Here is a 21,444-nt window from a genome sequence, read left to right on the forward strand (position 1 = left end):
CCATCCCTCACCCTATCAGATAACTCCTCTCATTTTTGGTTAGTTCCAACACTTAACTACTTCTGACCCTGCTCAATGGGCAGAACTCAACCCCCCTAACAGGACATTGCACAACATCATACATGAAACATTACAACATATTACTTGCTGTACATTACACATGAACACATTACATTACATCAAACTTTGCTTTAAACATCACATCACATTACATTACTACATATCACAGCTTACATGGCACATTATTTACAAAAGAACGCAGGACACAATTCATATTACACTGCATGACAATACAATAATGCGATTAGTGTCTACAAGGGAAGGTACGCGACAGAACCCAGTGCGCTTCCTTACAAGTATACAGTATATATGTGCCTGCGGGAAAAGGGATGAAAAACAAAGCAAGCACCAGTGCTATAAGAGGATTAATATGCCATTGCCATGGTGCCCACTAAACCTAATACAATGCTTGAATCAAGCCGTCCAGTCATCAACAAGACATTGGGTTTGTGCCTTGTATGTAAAAAAAAAATCATGGTTTGCAAATATGATTCAGTTCTTCTGTATAGATTGTAACACAGCATCCAGGAATACTGCATGTGTGTGTGTATATATATATATATATATATATATATATATATACAGTCATATGAAAAAGTTTGGGCACCCCTATTAATGTTAACCTTTTTTCTCTATAGCAATTTGGGTTTTTGCAACAGCTATTTCAGTTTCATATATCTAATAACTGATGGACTGAGTAATATTTCTGGATTGAAATGAGGTTTATTATACTAACAGAAAATGTGCAATCCGCATTTAAACAAAATTTGACTGGTGCAAAAGTATGGGCACCTCAACATAAAAGTGACATTAATATTTTGTAGATCCTCCTTTTGGAAAAAAAAACAGCCTCTAGTCGCTTCCTGCAGCTTTAAATGAGTTCCTGGATCATGGATGAAGGTATATTTGACCATTCCTGTTTCCAAAATAATTCCAGTTCAGTTAAGTTTGATGGTCGCCGAGCATAGACAACACGCTTCAAATCATCCCACAGATTTTCAATGATATTCAGGTCTGAGGACTGGGATGGCCATTCCAGAACATTGTAATTGTTACTTTGCATGAATACCTGAGTAGATTTGGAGCGGTGTTTTGGATCATTGTCTTGCTAAAATATCCATCCCCTGCGTAACTTCAACTTCGTCACTGATTCTTGCACATTATTGTCAAGAATCTGCTGATACTGAGTTGAATCCATGCAACCCTCAACTTTAACAAGATTCCCGGTGCCGGCATTGACCACACAGCCCCAAAGCATGATGGAACCTCCACCAAATTTTACTGTGGATAGCAAGTGCTTTTCTTGGAATGCCGTGGATTTTTTGCCTTCATGCATAACGCCTTTTTGTATGACCAAACAACCCAATCTTTGTTTCATCAGTCCACAGGACCTTCTTCCAAAATTTAACTGGCTTGTCCAAATGTGCTTTTGCATACCTCAGGCGACTCTGTTTGTGGCGTGCTTGCAGAAACGGCTTCTTTCGCATCACTCTCCCATACAGCTTCTCCTTGTGCAACGTGCACTGTATTGTTGACCGATGCACATTGACACCATCTGCAGCAAGATGATGCTGCAGGTCTTTGGAGGTGGTCTGTGGATTGTCCTTGACTGTTCTCACCATTCTTCTTCTCTGCCTTTCTGATATTTTTCTTGGCCTGCCACTTCTGGGCTTAACAAGAACTGTACCTGTGTTCTTCCATTTCCTTACTATGTTCCTCACAGTGGAAACTGACAGTTTAAATCTCTGAGACAACTTTTTGTATCCTTCCCCTGAACAACTATGTTGAATAATCTTTATTTTCAGATCATTTGAGAGTTGTTTTGAGGAGCCTATGATGCCACTCTTCATAGGAGATTCAAATAGGAGAACAACTTGCAAGTGGCCACCTTAAATACCTTTTCTCATGATTGGATACACCTGCCTATGAAGTTCAAAGCTCAATGAGGTTACAAAACCAATTTAGTGCTTTAGTAAGTCAGTAAAAAGTAGTTAGGAGTGTTCAATTGATAAGGGTGCCCATACTTTTGCACTGGTCAAATTTTGTTTAAATGCGGATTGCACATTTTCTGTTAGTACAATAAACCTCATTTCAATCCAGAAATATTACTCAGTCCATCAGTTATTAGATATTTGAAACGGAAATAGCTGCTGCAAAAACCCAAATTGTTATAAAGAAAAAAGGTTAACATTAATAGGGGTGCCCAAACATTTTCATATGACTGTATATATATATATATATATATATATATATATATATATATATATATATATATATATATATAGCTGCATTTAACTATCCAGATTTGCCATTTTGCAGTCAGCAAATATTAATTTCTTCCATTCTTCTACTTTTTTTTTTCCACTAATTATTCCATTAATTTTAGAGAGAAAAAAAGTCTCGGGAATATTTATGTGTTTCCTCTCTTTCATTTCCAGATTGAAATGTTTTCATTTCAATAATTTATGTTATGCAAGGTTACCTTCTCAGCAGGCAGACATATTCAGAGACATGAACTTCTAAAAAAAAATCCTACTGCTGATGTGATTGAAATGCAGAGTGAAAAGTGTATGGTAAAAATAGGAAGGCAATCAGTGCCACTGGGCATGAAACACACTGACACATAAGTTCACATCCCTCTGGTGAATACTGAGCAGCTTTCTCTTCTGAGCTGAGGGACTATATCTCACATTAAGCAGTCACTGGTATGGAAATCTATGAAACTGATCTTAGGAAAACATTCAGAGAATGCATTGATTTCCTTTGAGAAAAGGGGACACTTGTTTACTGGTAAATACGACCTGCTATATATTATGGAGGTCATTTGTCTGGTATAAGCGGGGATATATTGTTCACAGAACTCATATCTATCAAGTTCTTTCTGTACATTGTGAGGAATATCCTTTCAAACATAGATTATTGCAGGCTGATGAGATTCACTAAAAGACAATGACAAATATCCCAGTGAAAATATTAGTATTAGGGATGATCGAATACCAAAATATCCGCTTCGACGAATATCTGACGAATAGGTCGGCACCATTCAACTATTCGCGAATATTCGATGTGCATTGTAAGTCTATGGGAAACTCGAATAATTTCACGTTGGACCAATGGCGAGCTGTGGTGACTGAGGAAAAGGCTGAAATGGCTGGGAGAAGGCATAAACAGTATGGGAACAGCCTGAAGAAGGTGCCTCACTGCATTTTTGGTGTCTTTGAATAACGTGATCAGAGCAGCATGCAACGTTTACATAGTCGCCAGAACAGCTCTAAAACCAAATCGCTTTTTTGACAGACAGAACGCAGGTCTTTCGGTCTCACCCTCTCCGCCCTCTCTGTATACACTAGCACAGATTAAAGGATCTTTAGAAAAAGTATGTCTAAAGATCCTTTATGATATGCTAATAATGCCAGGGACTAGTCGTAAGGGCATTAGTTCCTGCTCTCGTTCCGCCCTCATTGCTAACATGTGATTCAATGCCCATTGCCCAGTATCATCATCAGCAGTGACGCGCGTACCTGTATCCATTGCACCGCCTCAGAACTCCGGGCTTAGGATCAGTGCACATGATCAGAAGTCCCTCGACTTTTGGTCATACGCACTACACCAGTTTGAAGCCTGGACACGTACACCCAGCTTCATAGTGCGCAACTGCGCATGACCGGAACTCCAGGGACTTCTGATCACCCGCAATGAGCCAAAAAACAGCGTTTGACAGCTGAGAGGTGAGTAACTATGCCTCTGATGCTGCACATTCAGTAGCATGTTAGCATACCCACAGGGGCATGCTTATATGCTAAGAGAGGCGACTAACAAGGGAACTAATGCCCTTGCAACTAATCCCTGGCCTCATTAGCATATCATAAAGGATCTTTAGAAGTACTTTCTCTAAAGATCTCTTTATCTATGCTACTATAGGCTGGCACTGCTAGGCAGGGATTAGTAATATGCACGCAGTACCGCTCGTGGTTCTAGGTGCATACAGAATCTGACAGGTTCACTTTAAACTAATTTAGTTGTGCAAAACATACACAACTGTATGTAACACTTCGTAATAATATCAAAAAGATCAGTTAGTCGGCTTGTTGAACTCGATGGACATAAGTCTACCTTCAACCTTAAAAAACCTATGAAACTATGAAAGTTTCTGCCCTGGTCCAGGCTGCCCGTTTTTACTGGTCGCTGGTTCTGAAGTTCAAATCCCAAACAGAAGTATTGGAAAATAAAAATGTTTCTTTGTTCAGGCACTACTGTTGTTGGATTTTTGAATAAACTCATATAGAAAAAAATAGTTTTAAAATGTAGAAGACTAAGACAATTGTTTAGACCCTAATCCAGTGCCTTTATCAGATCGATTATGGCTGACCAAATTAAATGACCTGACAAAAATGCTGGATAAGTGTCGAAATACCAAGAGAAAAAAAAGTATAATTGAAAGCTGCGGTTCCTGTATAGTTTTATCCACAATACCAACAATGATAGTACAGTATCTACTCCATTGCAGTGGGTTTTATTATAATTTAACTATTATATTTTCCCTCCTATTTGTCTCCATAGTATGCAACCTGTTGTGGATCTACTAGTGTTGGCTTCTTGTCAATAAAAAGTATACAATGAACAGGAATGTCAAACCTGCGAAATATACAGGGGTCCTGTGCCATGCATTTTTATCCAGTTTTCCTCCACTTGACATAATTAGCTATATTCAGTAGTGACCCTCTGGCATTTCTATTTTTGATACATATGACAGTATTGATATTTTCGTAGCAACGTCTCTATAGCTTCACCCATTTTCTTTCTACTGGAACATTTTTTTTTTTAGCAAATTTGTCCTCTTTACCAAATGAAAAAGCTAAAAATAACTATATATAAAAGCTTACAATAACTATAAATATCTTTTTTAATTAGAAAGACAAAAAAACAGATGACGCATTTCCTATTCAGGGTTGACACAAGTCTGAATCATGTAGAAGCATTTGATAACTTGATTAATTTATTTTATTTTCTATTATTTTTTATTTCAGCCTCAGAACCCAACCTGAAGGTTCGGTCCCGATTAAAACAAAAAGTAGCCGAAAGAAGAAGTAGCCCTTTATTAAGAAGAAAAGATGGAAGTGTCACAGGTTCATATAAGAAGAGGATATTTGAAGTGGCAGGTATTGGATGTTATATATAATGTAATGTGTGCGTGTGTGTGTGTATGTGTGTGTATACGTACATATAAATATATATATAGTACTTATTTTTATATATATAGATATATATATATATATATATATATATATATATATATATATATATATATATATATATATATACATAGATAGAGATAGATATATATATATAGATAGAGATAGATATATATATCTCTATCTATCTATCTATATATATATATATATATATATATATATATATACTGTGTATATATATATATATATATATATATATGTATATATATATATACACTCTATATATACACACAGTGTAGGTGTATATAAAAGTCGTTAATCTATATTATTTATTCGACTTTCATGTAACACCACAATGTTAATGATCATTAACTATATTATCACAATAATAACAATGACGACAATGTATTACACAGACACCCTTTCATATATTTTCAGATATTTTTGCTGGTAATACCTCAGACCCAGGTATCACCATGTTCTGATTAGTGGGGTCAGAGTATTAAAAGCCATGAATTAGTGCCTGCAGTGTTTTTCTACATGGTAGCAGGATGGACATTTTATTTATGTATTGACATAGATGGGAGCAGAACAGTGGCAGCCTCCAGTGTAGATTGATAGCATGTTATCATGACCTCTGGGGATCGACATTGTTTATATTTGGTGACACAAGAACAACCCAAATGGCCTCGTTCTTGTAGAAAAAACACGCTCAAAAATTGTTCCCATTTTCTTTGTTTTACTGGGACACTCATTAGCTTTCCTTCGTCTGAAAATAAAATTTGTCCTCTTGTTTTATTTTGGTAGACAGATGAAGTAAAAAAAAAAGTTATATTCCCTGAACCCTGATTCAGTCATTAACTCAGTATCGCTGTAAAAGAATTAACTTTTCAAACCATCAATGCAAAAACAACTTATAGATATAGCATTTCTAAACTTCATACTGCTTCTATCAGTGTATCTGCACTATTTGGGTATGAGCCATGCGAAAACATGGATTGATATCAATACTACAAAGGCGCCATGGATTTATATTGATATTACAAATGTGCCGTTGCTTCTATCGATATTACAAAGGTGCCATGGATTGATATCAATATCACAAAGATGCCATAGCTTAATGGTATTATTACAAAAGTGCTTGACATCAATATTAGAAAGGAGCCATGGCTTGATATTGATATTACAAAGACACCATACCTTGATATCGATATTGCAAAGATGCCATAGCTTGATATTACAAAGGCACCATGGATTGATATTGATTAGGGATAATTGAATACCTCAAATATTCGGCTTCGCGAATATTTTAGGAATAGGTCGCCGCTATGCAAATGTTCGATGCGCAATGTAAGTCTATGGGAAGCCCTAATAGTTCCGAATAGTTGTTATTCAGGTTTCTCATAGACTTACATTGCGCATCGAATATTCGCGAATAGTGGCGAACTATTCAGAAAATATTCGCGAAGCCGAATATTTGAGGTATTCGATCATCCCTAATATTGATATTACAAAGGCGCCTTGGCTTTATATCAATATTACAAAGGCACTATGGCTTGATATTGATATTACAATGGCATCATAGCTTGATATCGATATTGCAAAGGCGCCATGGATTGATAATGATATTAAAAAGGCGCCATGGCTTTATGTCGATATTACAAAGGCGACATAAGTTGATATCATTATTCTAAAGGCTCCATTGCTTGATATCATTATTACAAAGGTGCCATGGATTGATATTGATATTACAAAGGTGCCCTGGCTTGATAGCAATATTACAAAGGGCTCATGAATTGATATTGATATTAAAAAGGCACCATGGATTTGTATTGATATTACAAAGGCGCCATGGATTTATATTGATATTATAATGGCACCATGGCTTGATATCGATATTACAAAGGTGCCATGGCTTTATTTCGATATTGCAAAAGCGACATAACTTGATATTATTATTACAAAGCTGCCACGGATTGATATTACAAAGGCACCATGGCTTGATAGTGATATTACAAAGGCACCATGACTTGATATCATTATTACAAAGGTGCCATGGATTGATATCAATATTACAAAGGTAAAGGTACCCTAGCTTGAGAGCGATATTACAAAGATGTCATGGCTTGATATCAATATTACAAAGGTGTTATGGCATTATATACATTATACATTATATAGATATTAGAAAGGCGCCTTGGCTTGATATTGATATTTAATGGCACTATGGCTTGAGAAGTACTTGATCTGTATAGATTTTGTTTGTTACATCTGTATTTAGTGCAACCATTTTAATCTGCTGTGAAAAATCTGATTTTTTACTGAGTTCCCAGTAATTAAACACAATATGAAAGGCTTCCGTATCTAGGTACACTAATGCCCTCTATCTATCAAGAACTACAACTTTACAAAATCAACATGACACTCACCTCCCAGTAGTAAGGAAAAGTAAGTCAAGCATGAAACTACTGGTTCCCATGTTTTTTTCTTCTCCCGTCTGGTCACCATATGTGATGAACAGTTCTGTGCACCAGACTGACCACAAGCTGATGTGCTGCAGATATTCCAGATGGTCGTCAGCCACATTCATCTATTTTATTATTACTTGGGATATGTAAATGAGTTCATATATAATGGTTCATTCCTCATATGTCCATGCTGTATATTTTATTATGGAGCGCTATTTATTCAATAACCATTTTACAGGTCTTATACTTTGGTTACTTTAAGAACACGCAGTAGTTACGGTATTTTCTTGCCATGAACTTCTGATGTGTTCTTCCTTACCTTTTCTCTAGACTCAAAATATCTTGAGATTAAGGGTATGAAATCATCAGCTTTGGAAAAGAAAAATTACATAAAATGCCTGAAAGAGTAATGTAAAAGTTTGTTTTTCAAAGTTGGTCATCTTTTATAAACTAAAGGGAATGGTAGGAAAAGACACATCTGTAGAGGTTAGAGGGGAAAAAATACATGACGTAGCCATGACTGTCCTAGTAGCTGGATCTCATAGTCTTAAAGAGAACCTGTCATGTAAAAAATGTTATTGACCTGCAGATATGGGGTTAATCTGAGCGGTGGCTGTAAGCACAGCCTGGCAGTGACTGATAGCCGACTCTGTTGTGATGCACTGCTGATCCAGCTGTCAGTCAGTGCCAGTAGCCTAGTTACAGATGCCCCTTACTATGCACCGAGCGGACACTTAAACCGGCTGGCCACACCGCTAACTGCTGGGAGGAATAAAGTTAATCTCCTCCTGGGGGCAGAGCCCTTACTGTAGCAGCTATACAGCATCAGAACGCTCTTAACTAGAGATGAGTGGACCTGGTAAAGTTCGGTTCAATGAATTAATTCAGACTTTAAATAAAGTTTGGCTTGGGACCAGGACTTGACCTGAACCCCAATGGAAGTCACTAATTGGACAGTTTGGATCTCAGTCCACATGCCAGCCATAAACAGATCACTTCCGTGGGCAGGTTTTTCACATTTTTTGTTTGGTGCACACTACATCCGATCATGCTATTGTCACCCCCATTGTGAGCCAATCAAACACTGCAAGCGGCTCGCACTGGGCTGAGCACCGAGCAAACCCGAGCAAAACAATGCTCGTGCGAGTGATGTTCATACTACGTAAAGTACCCGAACTCCGAATCCAAACTGCTTTTTTTGTGGTCAAAGCTGTGTTTGGTACGAACACCGAACCTCGGGTCCACTCATCTCTACTCCTAACCTGCAGATTAACCCCATATCTGCAGGTTAAAAGCATTTTTTTACATAGCAGGTTCCCCTCAAAGGTAACTTGATAATGATATAGTAGGGCAAATTCCATATGTTTTGTTTTTTAAAACATGGCATGGGAAGGTCGGAGGTATCTCCTGAGCCCCAATTCACAATCTGTCAGCGGATCCCATCTACTATGTGACATTTCTAATACCAGCGTATCCTCACATATGACTGAGGGTCTCTTGGGTCTGTCAGGCACCAGGGCATGGGTGATATTGCTGTCCCTGTGCTATTTATTATGCCATTTGTGGAACACCTAAAATGGATTTTTAGAAAAATATAGCTACTCATGAGTTGTAACATGGTGTCGGGTTGCCTTTTCCCTTTTTTTAGTGCCAATTCAGCTTTAAAATAATTGTAGACAGATAGTCTAGTGGCCATCGTTAAACTCCTCAAAGGGAAAGTATCACCAGGGGTTAGGCTGGGCGACTGTAGTTTTCAGACAAGTCACACGTACAAAAACATTTATGTAACTTGTCTGCGTGTGCCTTGCATTGAAGTCAATGGCAAGTAAGTTACATGTAACAAGAGAAAGAAAATCCAACATTTGTGAAACATTTGGGGTCTCATGTTGCAATGCTAGACCACAGGAAACCATCAGAAGTGATGTCGCAATGCAACATGGCAATCGCAATATCGAATGACATGTAACCACCATGTAAACCTAGCAATGCTCTCCTTATATGAAGTGGCTCAAATTGGAAAGTGCTTGTCAAAACATGCAACTTTGCAATTTACTTGGTATTAAGAATCCTCCCCATTTTCAAGAATGGAAGGATTTTTAATTTTTTTTTTAATTACATGTTGCCTTAGTTTTTTGCTGTCTATTAGCGATGGCATGTCCCTTTGGCGAGGAGTGTGGCTCTTACAACCTCATTTCTATAGCGCTAGTGATTACTGCTCTGAAGGTCACCGATACGACTGGCAAAGCTACCAATACATGAAACATAAGGCTATGTGCGCACGTTGCGTCCTGACCAGTGCGGAAAACAATGCACCCTCTAGCAGACGTGATGCTGCGTGTTGACAAAAAGAATGCATCCAAAACGCATGTATTTTGGATACATTTTGCATGCATTTTACATGCATTTTGGATGCATTTTTGTCAGTGCATTCCCCCGGCAATTCAGCTCTGCTACATGTCCGCTGACAGCAGACACAGACAGAGTCAGGCGATGAGAATGAACTCAGATGAACTGCACCCGACTTTATTGTCATATTGCGGCTCTGTCTCTGTGTGCTGTAATGAACTCAGATGAACCTCCGAGGTCAGTGCCAGGACACAGGATTCCGCAGCAATGACGTCAGAGCTTCACCCGATTTTACTTACATCACGCGGCTCTCTGTGTGGCAGCCTGATTTGCGGTCACACGTTAAGAACTCATCTGTGATTGCAAATCCCCTGAGTGACTGCAGTGAGCCGCGCGATCAGCTGTGCCGTCACTCAGGTTACTCGCGGCCACGGCTGCAGTCCTCCACCTGAGAGCGGTGGCTGCGGGTAACTTCAGTGACAGCTCAGCTGATCGCGTGACTCACTTCAGTTGCTGCATGGAGCTCACAGGAGCGGCAGTGTTCTACTGCCGCTCCTGTCAGCTTTCGATGTAGCAGAGCTTAAAGCGTCGTGGGACCTTGCGTGGAATACATCGGACCTGGAGGTGTTTTTGAGGGATTAATAAAGTGGTGAAAGACGTTTTTTTTTTTGTCTTTCGTTCCAAATAAAGGATTTTTTGGATGTGTGTGTTTATTTTCTTTAACTTACAGGTTAATCATGGAAGGTATCTCGGGGAGACGCCTGCCATGATTCACCTAGGACTTAGTGGCAGCTATGGGCTGCTGCCATTAACTCCTTATTACCCCATTTGCCACCGCACCAGGGCAATTCGGGATGAGCCGGGTAGAGTCCCGTGACTGTCGCATCTAATGGATGCGGCAATTCCGGGTGGCTTCTGGCTGATATTGTTAGGCTGGGGAGCTCCCCATAACGTGGAGCTCCCCATCCTGAGAATACCAGCCTTCACAGCCGTGTTGTTTTACCCTGGCTGGTATCCAAATGGGGGGGACTGCACGTTGTTTTCTTTTTTTAATTATTTATTTATTTTTTGAACTGCTCGATATAGACACGCCCACCGGCGGCTGTGATTGATTGCAGTGAGACAGCTGTCACTCAGTGTGGGGGAGTGTCTGGCTGCAACCAATCATAGGCGTTAGTGGGCAGAGGAAGCAGGGAATACGTGATGGATTAATGAGCGGCCGGCATTTTCAAAAGAGGAGACGCCGTCCCAGTGTGAACGCCGTGCAGCGCCACGCCAGTGATCTTGGATCGGTGAGTATGAGAGAGGGGATGGGAGGGAGAGACCGACATGGACAGAGAAAGAGAGAGAGATGGAGACAGAGACAGAGAGAGAGAGACCGACAGAGAAAGAGAGAGACCGAAAGACCTGCATTTATTATGTCAAAAACACATGCAGATTGCTAGTAAATAGCAAGTGAAATGCATTCTTTCTTGGAAAATATGCGTTTAGACATTTCTCATTGACTTCAATGTTATTAAAACGCTGCCAAAATGGCAAAAACAATTGACATGTTTCTTCAAACGCAGGGATTTTGACAAATTTTCCGCAACTAAAATGCAGCGTTTGTAAAAGCATCGTGCGCACAAGAAAACCCTATTTTCCATAGACTTTGCTTGAAAATCAAAACGCATGCATTTTGGCATTAAAACGCTGCTGAAACGCATGAAGAAAAGCAAAGTGCGCACATAGCCTAAGAAAGTTTACAGTTCAGGACAGCAGTGCACCCATGCCTCTGGCTCCAACCGTTAATCAATCAGGAGCGTACCGCTCCACAACAGAATTAAAGCAAAGAGGCTTAGAAGCGATGCGCTCCTGAAGATAGACAATGAAGCCAACCCTTTAATATGTAAAATCAGAGAGTAATACATATCCTTTTTTTCTCATCTGTGTGTTTTTTTGTTTCTGTTCCTGCATCTTTCCTTTGGCCTTTTTTTGCAATCTGTATGTAAGTCTTCTCATGCTAGCCAAGGGGGAGTGATCCTAAAGAAGATGCTCACAGAGAAGAGCTGAATATCACACCCATTTGGCTAACCCGACTAGATTTACCTAAAGGGATGAGGGGGTCAAGTATAATTAAAATAGAGGTGCACAAATAAAAAACAGTCCAGATTCAGAAGGACAGTAAGATGTACATTAGGTAAAAATAATTGCAGACAGAATTTATGGCAAGAGACAGGTCTTCTTGATTTTAATCAGTAGATCTTGGAATAATAATAATTTCTACAATTGGATGTGATTAAATAAAATGTTCCTGTGCTGAGATAATCTTATAAATGTGCCCCTGCTGTGTACTGTGTAATGGCCGTGTCTGACCGTACAGAGACATGGTCTGATCATACCACATCTCCTGGACAGGGGAGGAAGCATAGACAATATACAAACAGGATCACAGTTTCCCTATCAGTTTTGGGGGTTTTTTTATCTCAAAGAAAGAATAATTTACGATTTCGTACTATAATGTCTGTATACTTTTTTACATCCTTTCCTGTTCAGAAGATGTGGTATGATCAGACTATGTCTCTGTACGGTCAGACACGGCCATTACACAGTACACAGCAGGGGCACATGTATAAGATTATTTCAGCACAGGAACATTTTTTTTTAAACACATCCAATTGTAAAAATGACTATTATTCCAAGATCTATTGATTAAAATTAACTTTGTTCAAGGGACAACCCCTTTAAGCTGTCCCCATCACCTTTTATATTGGTTTCTGAAAGTGACACAAGGTCACTAGGACTCTGTCCCAGGTTGGATGTAGCAGAGCGTCCACCTGAAAGGATACCCAGTTTGTTGTGGTGTTTTTTATTTATTGGGAGCAGACATTTGTAGCATGTGTTGTCCTATCAGCCCAGAAAGAATGAAAATACCGGTCCTTATTGTGAAAGTGCGGATTGTGATATTAAAGTAGTTAATGCTTTTTCTTTTCCTTTTTTTTTTTTTTATTTGCCAGTGTGGATGAAGCCATAGGAAGGTGCAGTAGTCTTGTCCTCCCTGTCAAAATGTTTTCCAACTAACCTAACATTATTACCTTTGAATCTAAAGAATGCATTGAACCCATACTGGGTTGGAATAGTAGGGAAAGTCAGCATCCACATGGTGAGAATAGAATAAAACATCACATTTATTACATTGTTAAAATTGTGGAAAAGATGAAAAATACATAGACACTGGGATCGGTCTACATGTTTTGAGCAGGTTTGTCAGGATTATGAGCAAAAGATGCTCGAAATGCGTAGACCAGATCCGGTGTCTATGTGTTTTTTATATTTTACACAATTTTAATAATGGAATTGATATGCTGTTTTACTGAACTATTCTCATGTGGGTGCTGCATTTTCCTACTATTCCTTCGTGGCTTAATACCACTCTAGAGCAGGCCTTATGTTTCCAAGCACCGCACCCAATCCAAGCGTTCATCCATACTGGTGAGCTCATGTGAATTTTCCCATTTGCCTACACTGGGTTACGCCTGACCAAATATTTCCCCAGCCTAATGAACTCACCACTATACATACTTCTGCACAAAGTGATCAATGGTACAATATTAATCTCTGGTCTTTCTTTAAGAATATGCTCTATGTATTTATCAAGGCTGTCTTATTGTATTCTAGAGTCCTCGGTCAGTAGCAGCTCTCCAGTATCAGGACCCAGTTCTCCAAACAATGGTCCCGTTAGCATGGGTGTGGAAAACGAAAGCTCGGTCTTGCCTACTAACTCTCACCCTGAGGTAGGAGTTGTTCCTGGTATGACATCCCAATACTGTAATATTGTACTATATATACTGTATGTACTATTATACACACTGTGACATGTAATTTGCTGCAATTTTCAGCCTAGAAAATGGGAAGAATATATTCTTTATGCCAATATTGTAGTTCAAAAATATCCTAAAAATAAATAAATCTGAACCTATCACTTCATATACTGTATATGGTCAGTAGACGTTGACAATATTTGCTGAAAATCCATAGTTATCTACTGAGCATTATTACAGCCATCTTTAAGATTGAGCTCTTGGACCACAAAGACAGGTCTTTCCAGCAATACCGTTGATGTGGGCAGACAGGATGGATCTAATTCTTGAAATGTGCAAACTGATGATCCTATGTAGGATAAACTTAGTTCACATTTGGATCCTACACCAACTAGTGTCATCTGAGTCATTCACAAATTGAAATAAATGTCTTTATTTGCACACAATAGCTCCACACGCTGTGGGAAAAGTTGGTGCTTAAGTACAGGACAGGCAGCTATAAGTTGTGCAAAAAAATTGCTGCATGTCAAAATTTTTATCCTAGATTTTAGTAGTAAACTGAATCAGTCCCACAGTTTTGTAAAGTTAGACAAAAGTGTCTAAAGATCTACCATACTTAATATCCAGCATGAGCTACCATTAGACGTCTGAAGTAAATTTATACTGTATGCAAAACACTTGTTAATATACCATAATGTGCTCATTACCTTACACCAAATAGATAGCACATGATAGCACAGTGGCTCAGTGATTAGCACTGGTGCTTTGCAGCGTTGGAGCCCTGTGTTCAAATCCCACGAAAGACAACATCTGCAAGGAGTTTGTATCTTCTCCATGTGCTTGTGTAGGTGTTCTCTGGGTTACTCCCACACTCGAAAGACATCCTGATAGGGACTTTAGCTTTTGAGCCCCAATGGGGACAGTGATGATGATGTATATAGAGTTGAGTGAGTACCTAACTATTCATACTCGCTATACTCATAACGAGTACTGTTTAATACTCATGTATTCATTCCGAATAGCGTGTGAAATGCAATTCAATGGGGAAAAACTCTCAATGTAACGAGTAGCTTGAATGCTGTACTATTCGTCTGAGAATTCGGGTTACTCGTTACATTGCGGGTTTTCCCCCATTGACTTGCATTGCACATACTATTTGGAATGAGTACGCGAGTAGTAGACAGTAGTCGTTACGAGTAAAGCAAGTACAAATAGGTACTCGCTCAACTCTAGATGTATGTAAAGTGCAATGAAATTAATGGTGCTATATCACTGAATAAATGTTATTGTTATTATTATTATTATTATTATTATTATTATTATTATTATAAATATAGTGGACAATCAAAACATAATTGGACAAAGTAATAAAACTTCCTAAAGGAGTGATTGGCCATACAATACAATACAATTGAACAGACAGTACAGTACAAGACTTTTTTAATGATCCCTGTCCTGCAGTGTTTTCAAAGCCACATTCACATGTTCAGTATTTGGTCAGTATTTTACAATAGTACTTGTGACCCAAAACCAGGAGTGGAACAGCCAGAAAGAAAGTGTAATAGAAACACGGGCACCACTTCTGCATTTTTGCATTCTCTTTTGGTTTTGGCTTACAAAGACGGAGTTAAAAACCTCACCAAAAAGCCAACCTGTGCACGTGGCCTTAGACCGATGTTTAATACTCTTTGTGTGTAACGGATTAGTCCAGGACTGCAGTCAATCATTGCAACACTGCTATGATATCATGCTCACAGTGACATGATTCACAACACAGAGTGTGCAAAGAGGGAATGAAGACGTACTTCTCCCTATTCTCCCTATTCTCCCTATTCTCCCTATTTTCCCTATTTTCGCTATTTTCCCTATTCTCCCTATTCTCCCTATTCTCCCTATTCTCCCTATTCTCCCTATTCTCCCTATTTTCCCTATTTTCCCTATTTTCGCTATTCTCCCTATTCTCCCTATTTTCCCTATTTTCCCTATTTTCCCTATTTTCGCTATTTTCCCTATTCTCCCTATTCTCCCTATTTTCCCTATTCTCTCTATTCTCCCTGGGAGGTTAGTCATGCCATTGTGGGTGTGATATCAGAGCAGTGTTGCAATGATTGACTGTGGTCCTGGACTAGTCTGATCTCCTGATGGGCTGTAGAAAATCTTTATGTGAATTAACCCATTAGGCTAGGGTCAGATAAGTGTATTTTTTCTTATTGGAAAAAATTGGATCAATTATGCTAATCATACTCTGATCAGACTCAAATCCTAGTGTGATTATAGTGTGATCCAATTTTCTTGGATGTAGAGAAGATAGAATATACTTTTTTTCTATCTTTTCCATTGTGCCAATCCATGAAAATCTGACCGCACTCCGATGTCATCCAAATGTTGTCTCATTTTTTTTTGACGGACCTAATTCGACAATCATATATAACTCAGCCATGCTGCAATTTTTTTTCCTTCTTCTAAGGAAAAAATTCTGAATTGTGCACGGCCCCATAAATAACATTGTTCCTTGTGCAATATAATGTTTTGTCGGATCGCACTCAGGCTGAAAATATGTGTGAGCGAGCCCTAAAGGGGTCCATATTCTGTGCAATTCTAGAGAAAATAATTGATAAAGAATTTAATTCAACAGCAGACTTTTATTTTTTTATTTTTGGATAAGTGTGATCCATGGGATGCAGATTTCATGAGGATTTATTATGTAATCAGCCACATACATGTGAGACTATGCCCTAAAAGTTGCAACTTATGAAAAACTGTATCATTTAAAACACTAGCGGACACAGTTAAGGCCCCGTCACATGCTACGATATATCTGACGATATGTCGTCGGGGTCACGGAATTCGTGACGCACATCCGGCATTGTTAGAGATGTCGTAGCACGTGACACGTCCGAACGACTGTTAACGAGCAAAAATACTCACCTTATCATTGCTCATTGACATGTCGTTTATTTTCATAATATCGTTCCTCCTTCTGCGCGCCGGTTGTTCGTCGTTCCTGAGGCAGCACACATCGCTACGTGTGACACCCCGGGAACGACGAACACAGCTTACCTGCGTCCCGCCGGCAATGAGAAAGGAAGGAGGTGGGATGTTACGTCCCGCTCATCTTCGCCCCTCCGCTTCTATTGGGCGGCCGCTGTGTGACATCGCTGTGACGCCGAACGTCCCTACCCCTTCAGGAAAGAGGATGTTCGCCCCCCACAGCGACGTTGTGAGGGAGGTAAGTATGTGTGACGGGGGTTAACGACATTGTGCGCCACGGGCAACAAATTGCCCATGACGCTCAAACGTCGGGGGCGGGTGCGATCGCTCATGCGATCGCACGATATATCGGAGCATGTGACGCCGCCTATAGAAAAGGGCCCCTGGGCAAAGAACAATATATAGGCCCCAAGGACTCATGAAAATGCACAATTCCACCTTCTTTGGAGGTACAGATGGGCCTCCTTATCTCTTGGGTCCCTGTGTGGCTGCACATGTTGCACCATTAATATAATAATAGTAATAATAATAATAATAATAATAATTTTTATTCCTATAGCGCCAACATATTCCGCAGCGCTTTACATTTCAAAGGTTCATATAGAAACATAAGTAACAGTTATAGAAGACACAATAATTAAAGCAAAAATAAAGACAACCCTGTTCGTAAGAGCTTACAATCTACAATGGAGGGAGATAGGGGTTACACAAGGTTCAAATTCTTATCTACAACGACAGTCCAGCCATCTCCAAAAAATGGGGGGATAGATAAAAGGCTGCATGAACCAGTCATCAGCCAGTCTTTGTAATGCTTTGAGTACAGTGGAGATTAAGGGAGAATTAATGTTCTGAGATTAGGGAGAGTGATCGGCCACCCTAAAAGATGTATTTTTAAGCAACGTCTTAAGCTAAGTTGTGGATCATCCTAGTTTCTTGGGGTAGAGCATGCCAAAGAATTGGTGCAGCTCGGGAGAAATCTTGCATCCAGGATTGGGAGGTTCTGATTAGTGTTGATTTCGGAGCATAGAGAATGGGTAAGGTGATAGACAGAGATGAGGGTGGATATGTAAGGGTGCCATATTGTGAAGAGCTTTGTGAGTGAGAACAAACAATTTAAATTGGATTCTATAAGGTATGGGCAGCCAGTGCAATGACTGGCACAGAGCGGAAGCATCCAAGTAACAATTAGCTAGATTGGTGACCCTGGCTGCTGCATTAAGGATGGACTGGAGAGGGAAAAATCTAGTGAGGGGGATAACAATTACTAGAGAATTACAGTAATCAAAGAGGGAATAGATCAGGGCCACAGGCAGGGGTTTTGTTGTTTGACAATGATATGTCAGCCCCTGATATAAAATTAATTAATCTAAAACAGAAAAACATACTGGATAATGGATTCCAATTCAGTTTTTAGTTTTATAATTTTAATAATCAGTAACTAATAAAACATGTAGTTGTTAAAGTATATGGGGCCCAGACACATAAATCACTCTTTTGGAACAAGTCTAATTCCAGTCATTGTATTGTTTTAAAAAAAAATTTGCTTCCAGTACAAAAAAAGGAAAAATTGCTTATACTGCAGAAAGTTTAGGTCAGCGGCAGGACATAGAGCCGGAGCCTCAGACACTTCTACTTCCAGCTCTCCCATTCATAAGAAATTAATTGTTTGTGAACTGTGATCCTGAGGGCAGGTGTTTGACCCCGTCCACTGATTAGTAGCCCCCTGTGGACGCCAGAAGAGAAATAATGTTACACTGATAGCTAACATGTGGCTTTATCTTGTAACCCTTTTGTATAAGAAACCAGGGATGTCAAATTGAGGTGGAAGAATGAAGACATCATTACTACTCAATTAGTCAATTAGGAAATGACCATTCAGTAATGAAGGTCTAACTGCCCCAGGTACACAACAGATCTGTATGGTAGACTTCACCATCTTCTAGGACAGCCATTAATAGTCCCGCTTGATCATAAGAATTTTTTTTAATTTATCACATTTTAGGATGATGGAGACTGTCATTTTCAATTTTCCACTATTGTAGGGTAAATTCATTATATTTTTACAGCCAGCAGGAAGCCAAAAATACAATTATTCTGCCATGCATGATAAAGATCCAAATAGTTAGTTTATGGTTTATATTACGTTCCTTCTGTGGTTTGGTTCTTTGAATGAAAGTAATTTAGTGGCAGAAAAAGTTAAACTAAGGCTTTGTGCGCACGCTACATTTTTTGCCGCGTTTTTGCGTGTTTTGTGGGTGCAGTTTTGGTCTCAAAACTGCATGAATTTTATTCCACAGCAAAGTCTATGAGATTTAATTTTTGCTGTCCGCACAGTGCAGTTTTTGTTTGCTGCATTTTTGTGGTGACCACTGCAGCATGTCAATTCTTTTTGCGTTTTTCCTCTGCGTTTTTCATCCATTGAATGTAATGGGAAAAATACAGCAAAAAACGCATCAAAGCGCATAAAAAAACGCATCAAAATGCACAAAAACGCATGCTTTTTTTAATGGGTTTTTGCCATGGGTGCGGTTTTGTGGTCAGAAAAAAAACGCAACATGCACACATAGCCTTCCCTGATACAAGTCACTCAGTAATATCCCAGGCTGGGAAGGATTTTACATTTGATGAATTGCATGTACTGTAAGTATATATATATATATATATATATATATATATATATAATTATTCTCCTACACTTTTCCACTATATATATATATATATATATATATATATATATATATAGTGGAAAAGTGTAGGAAAAATAATTATATATAAATGATATATATAAAATACTCACTTATTTCTACTCCTGTACCGGCGCCGTAGCTCCTCACCTGGTTCTCCACTGGCTGCCTTACTTCCTCTCTCCGACTCTGTTCTCCCCTTGCATCTTCAGTCTCAGGAGCCTCTACTGTGGAATAAGCCTCAAGTGACAGCTTGGTAAGATTATGAAAGCCTGATAAGGCTGTTTTCACACATCAGGTTTTTGCAGTGCGGTACAATCCGGCTCAAAAACCTATGCAACGGATGCGGGAAAAAAACGAATCTGTTGCATACGTTTTTCCATGCGGCCCGTCCATTTTTTGACGGATGCAGCTTGATACTGAGCATGTGCAGTTCAAAAAACTGCTTCCGGCGGCCGGATGCGGTTTTTGCCGCAGGACGCCGCATCCGGCGTCCATAGGCTTGCATTGTAAATCACGCCGCATCGCGCCAGATCTGGTGCGATGCGTTTTTTTCGCCGCAGACAAAAACGTTCACTTGAACGTTTCATCCGGCCGCCGCATCGGCTAAATATGCCGCATCCAGCAAAAAACAGATGCAACACAAGGCTATGCGGCACAATCCGGCGCTAATAAAAGTCTATGAGGAAAAACCGCACCTGGCGGCAAAAAAAACGGATGCGGTTTTCCCGCAAAGCTCTGTATTGTGCCACACAGCAAAAACCGGATGTGTGAAAGCAGCCTTAGCCTAATAAGCTCTGGAGGCACTTATAGGGGGTTTCCCATAAACAAAGAACTTTTTAATCAATAGATCTTAGTGTAATAATACGTTCCACAATAGGATGTGTTATAAAAATGTTCCTGTGCTGAGATAATCTTATAAATGTGTCCCTGCTATGTGCTGTGTAATGGCCGTGTCTGACCGTACAGGAACATGGTCTGATCATACCACAGCTCCTGGGCCTAGGAAGACGCAAAAGAGTATACAGACAGACAGGACAGCACAGAATAATAGCTGATTAACATTTCCTTGTCTTTTTAAATAGGTGCTGTAATGTCTTTTTACTCTCTTGCTTCCTTCCTGCCCAGGAGATGTGGTATGATAAGATTATATCCCTGTACGGTCAGACACGGCCATTACACAGTACATAGCAGGGATGCATTTATAAGATTATCTCAGCACAGGAACATTTTTTTATTATCCAAATATGGAATTTTAATAATTGCAAGATCTCTTAATTAAAAATGATTTTGTTCATGGGAAAATCCCTTAAAGAATCTAAAAGGCTGAGGATTGAAGATATAACTAGAGCTGAAGGGAGAAGAGAGCCAGCAGAGTTCTGGGAAGGGGCATGTAGCACCAGGACACACGAGAAGAGAAGTGAGTATAATTTTTATTTATTTTTTCACTTCTGGGATATGACAGGGCCTTAGAACAAGATGAACAGCTTTTACCAGCAATTTTAATTGCATTAAATTTATTTGACATGTATTGAAATTTCCCTGACAAATTTGAGTGAAACTAGCCAATCAAATTTGGATAGATTCACTTATCTCTAATTATATAGCATTCTTCTCAAAGTTGGCCCTTAGCCATAATATAAGGTGGAACTAAAGCGGGCTTTACACACTGCGATATCGCCCGAATTTTGTCGTTGGGGTCACGGTTTTGGTGACGCACTTCCGCAATCGTTAGCGATATAGCTTTGTGTAACAGCGTTCAGCGATGTAAAATCGTCGCAAAAGCGTGATTTATCGCTAATCGGCTACACGGGTCCTAATTCCCAAAAATCGTTACTTCAGCAGTAACGAGGTTGTTCCTCGTTCCTGCGGCATCACACATCGCTGCGTGTGACGCCGCAGG

The 21,444-nt window shown here is 39.4% G+C and overlaps 1 protein-coding gene across 3 annotated transcripts in view; it reads left to right on the forward strand.

Moving 5' to 3' along the window:
* The window catches only part of HDAC9 (histone deacetylase 9), a 980,770-nt gene that overhangs the window by 911,401 nt on the left and 47,925 nt on the right, over positions 1-21,444 (forward strand). For all 3 annotated transcript variants that reach the window (XM_075315376.1, XM_075315378.1, XM_075315377.1), the window contains 2 exons: positions 5,088-5,219; positions 13,724-13,839. In XM_075315376.1, coding sequence (XP_075171491.1) covers positions 5,088-5,219; positions 13,724-13,839 — 248 coding nt within the window. The remainder of the gene's footprint in view (positions 1-5,087; positions 5,220-13,723; positions 13,840-21,444) is intronic.

This window comes from Anomaloglossus baeobatrachus, chromosome 6 (genome assembly GCF_048569485.1).
Source record: "Anomaloglossus baeobatrachus isolate aAnoBae1 chromosome 6, aAnoBae1.hap1, whole genome shotgun sequence".
In the NCBI taxonomy this organism is placed as follows: domain Eukaryota; kingdom Metazoa; phylum Chordata; class Amphibia; order Anura; family Aromobatidae; genus Anomaloglossus; species Anomaloglossus baeobatrachus.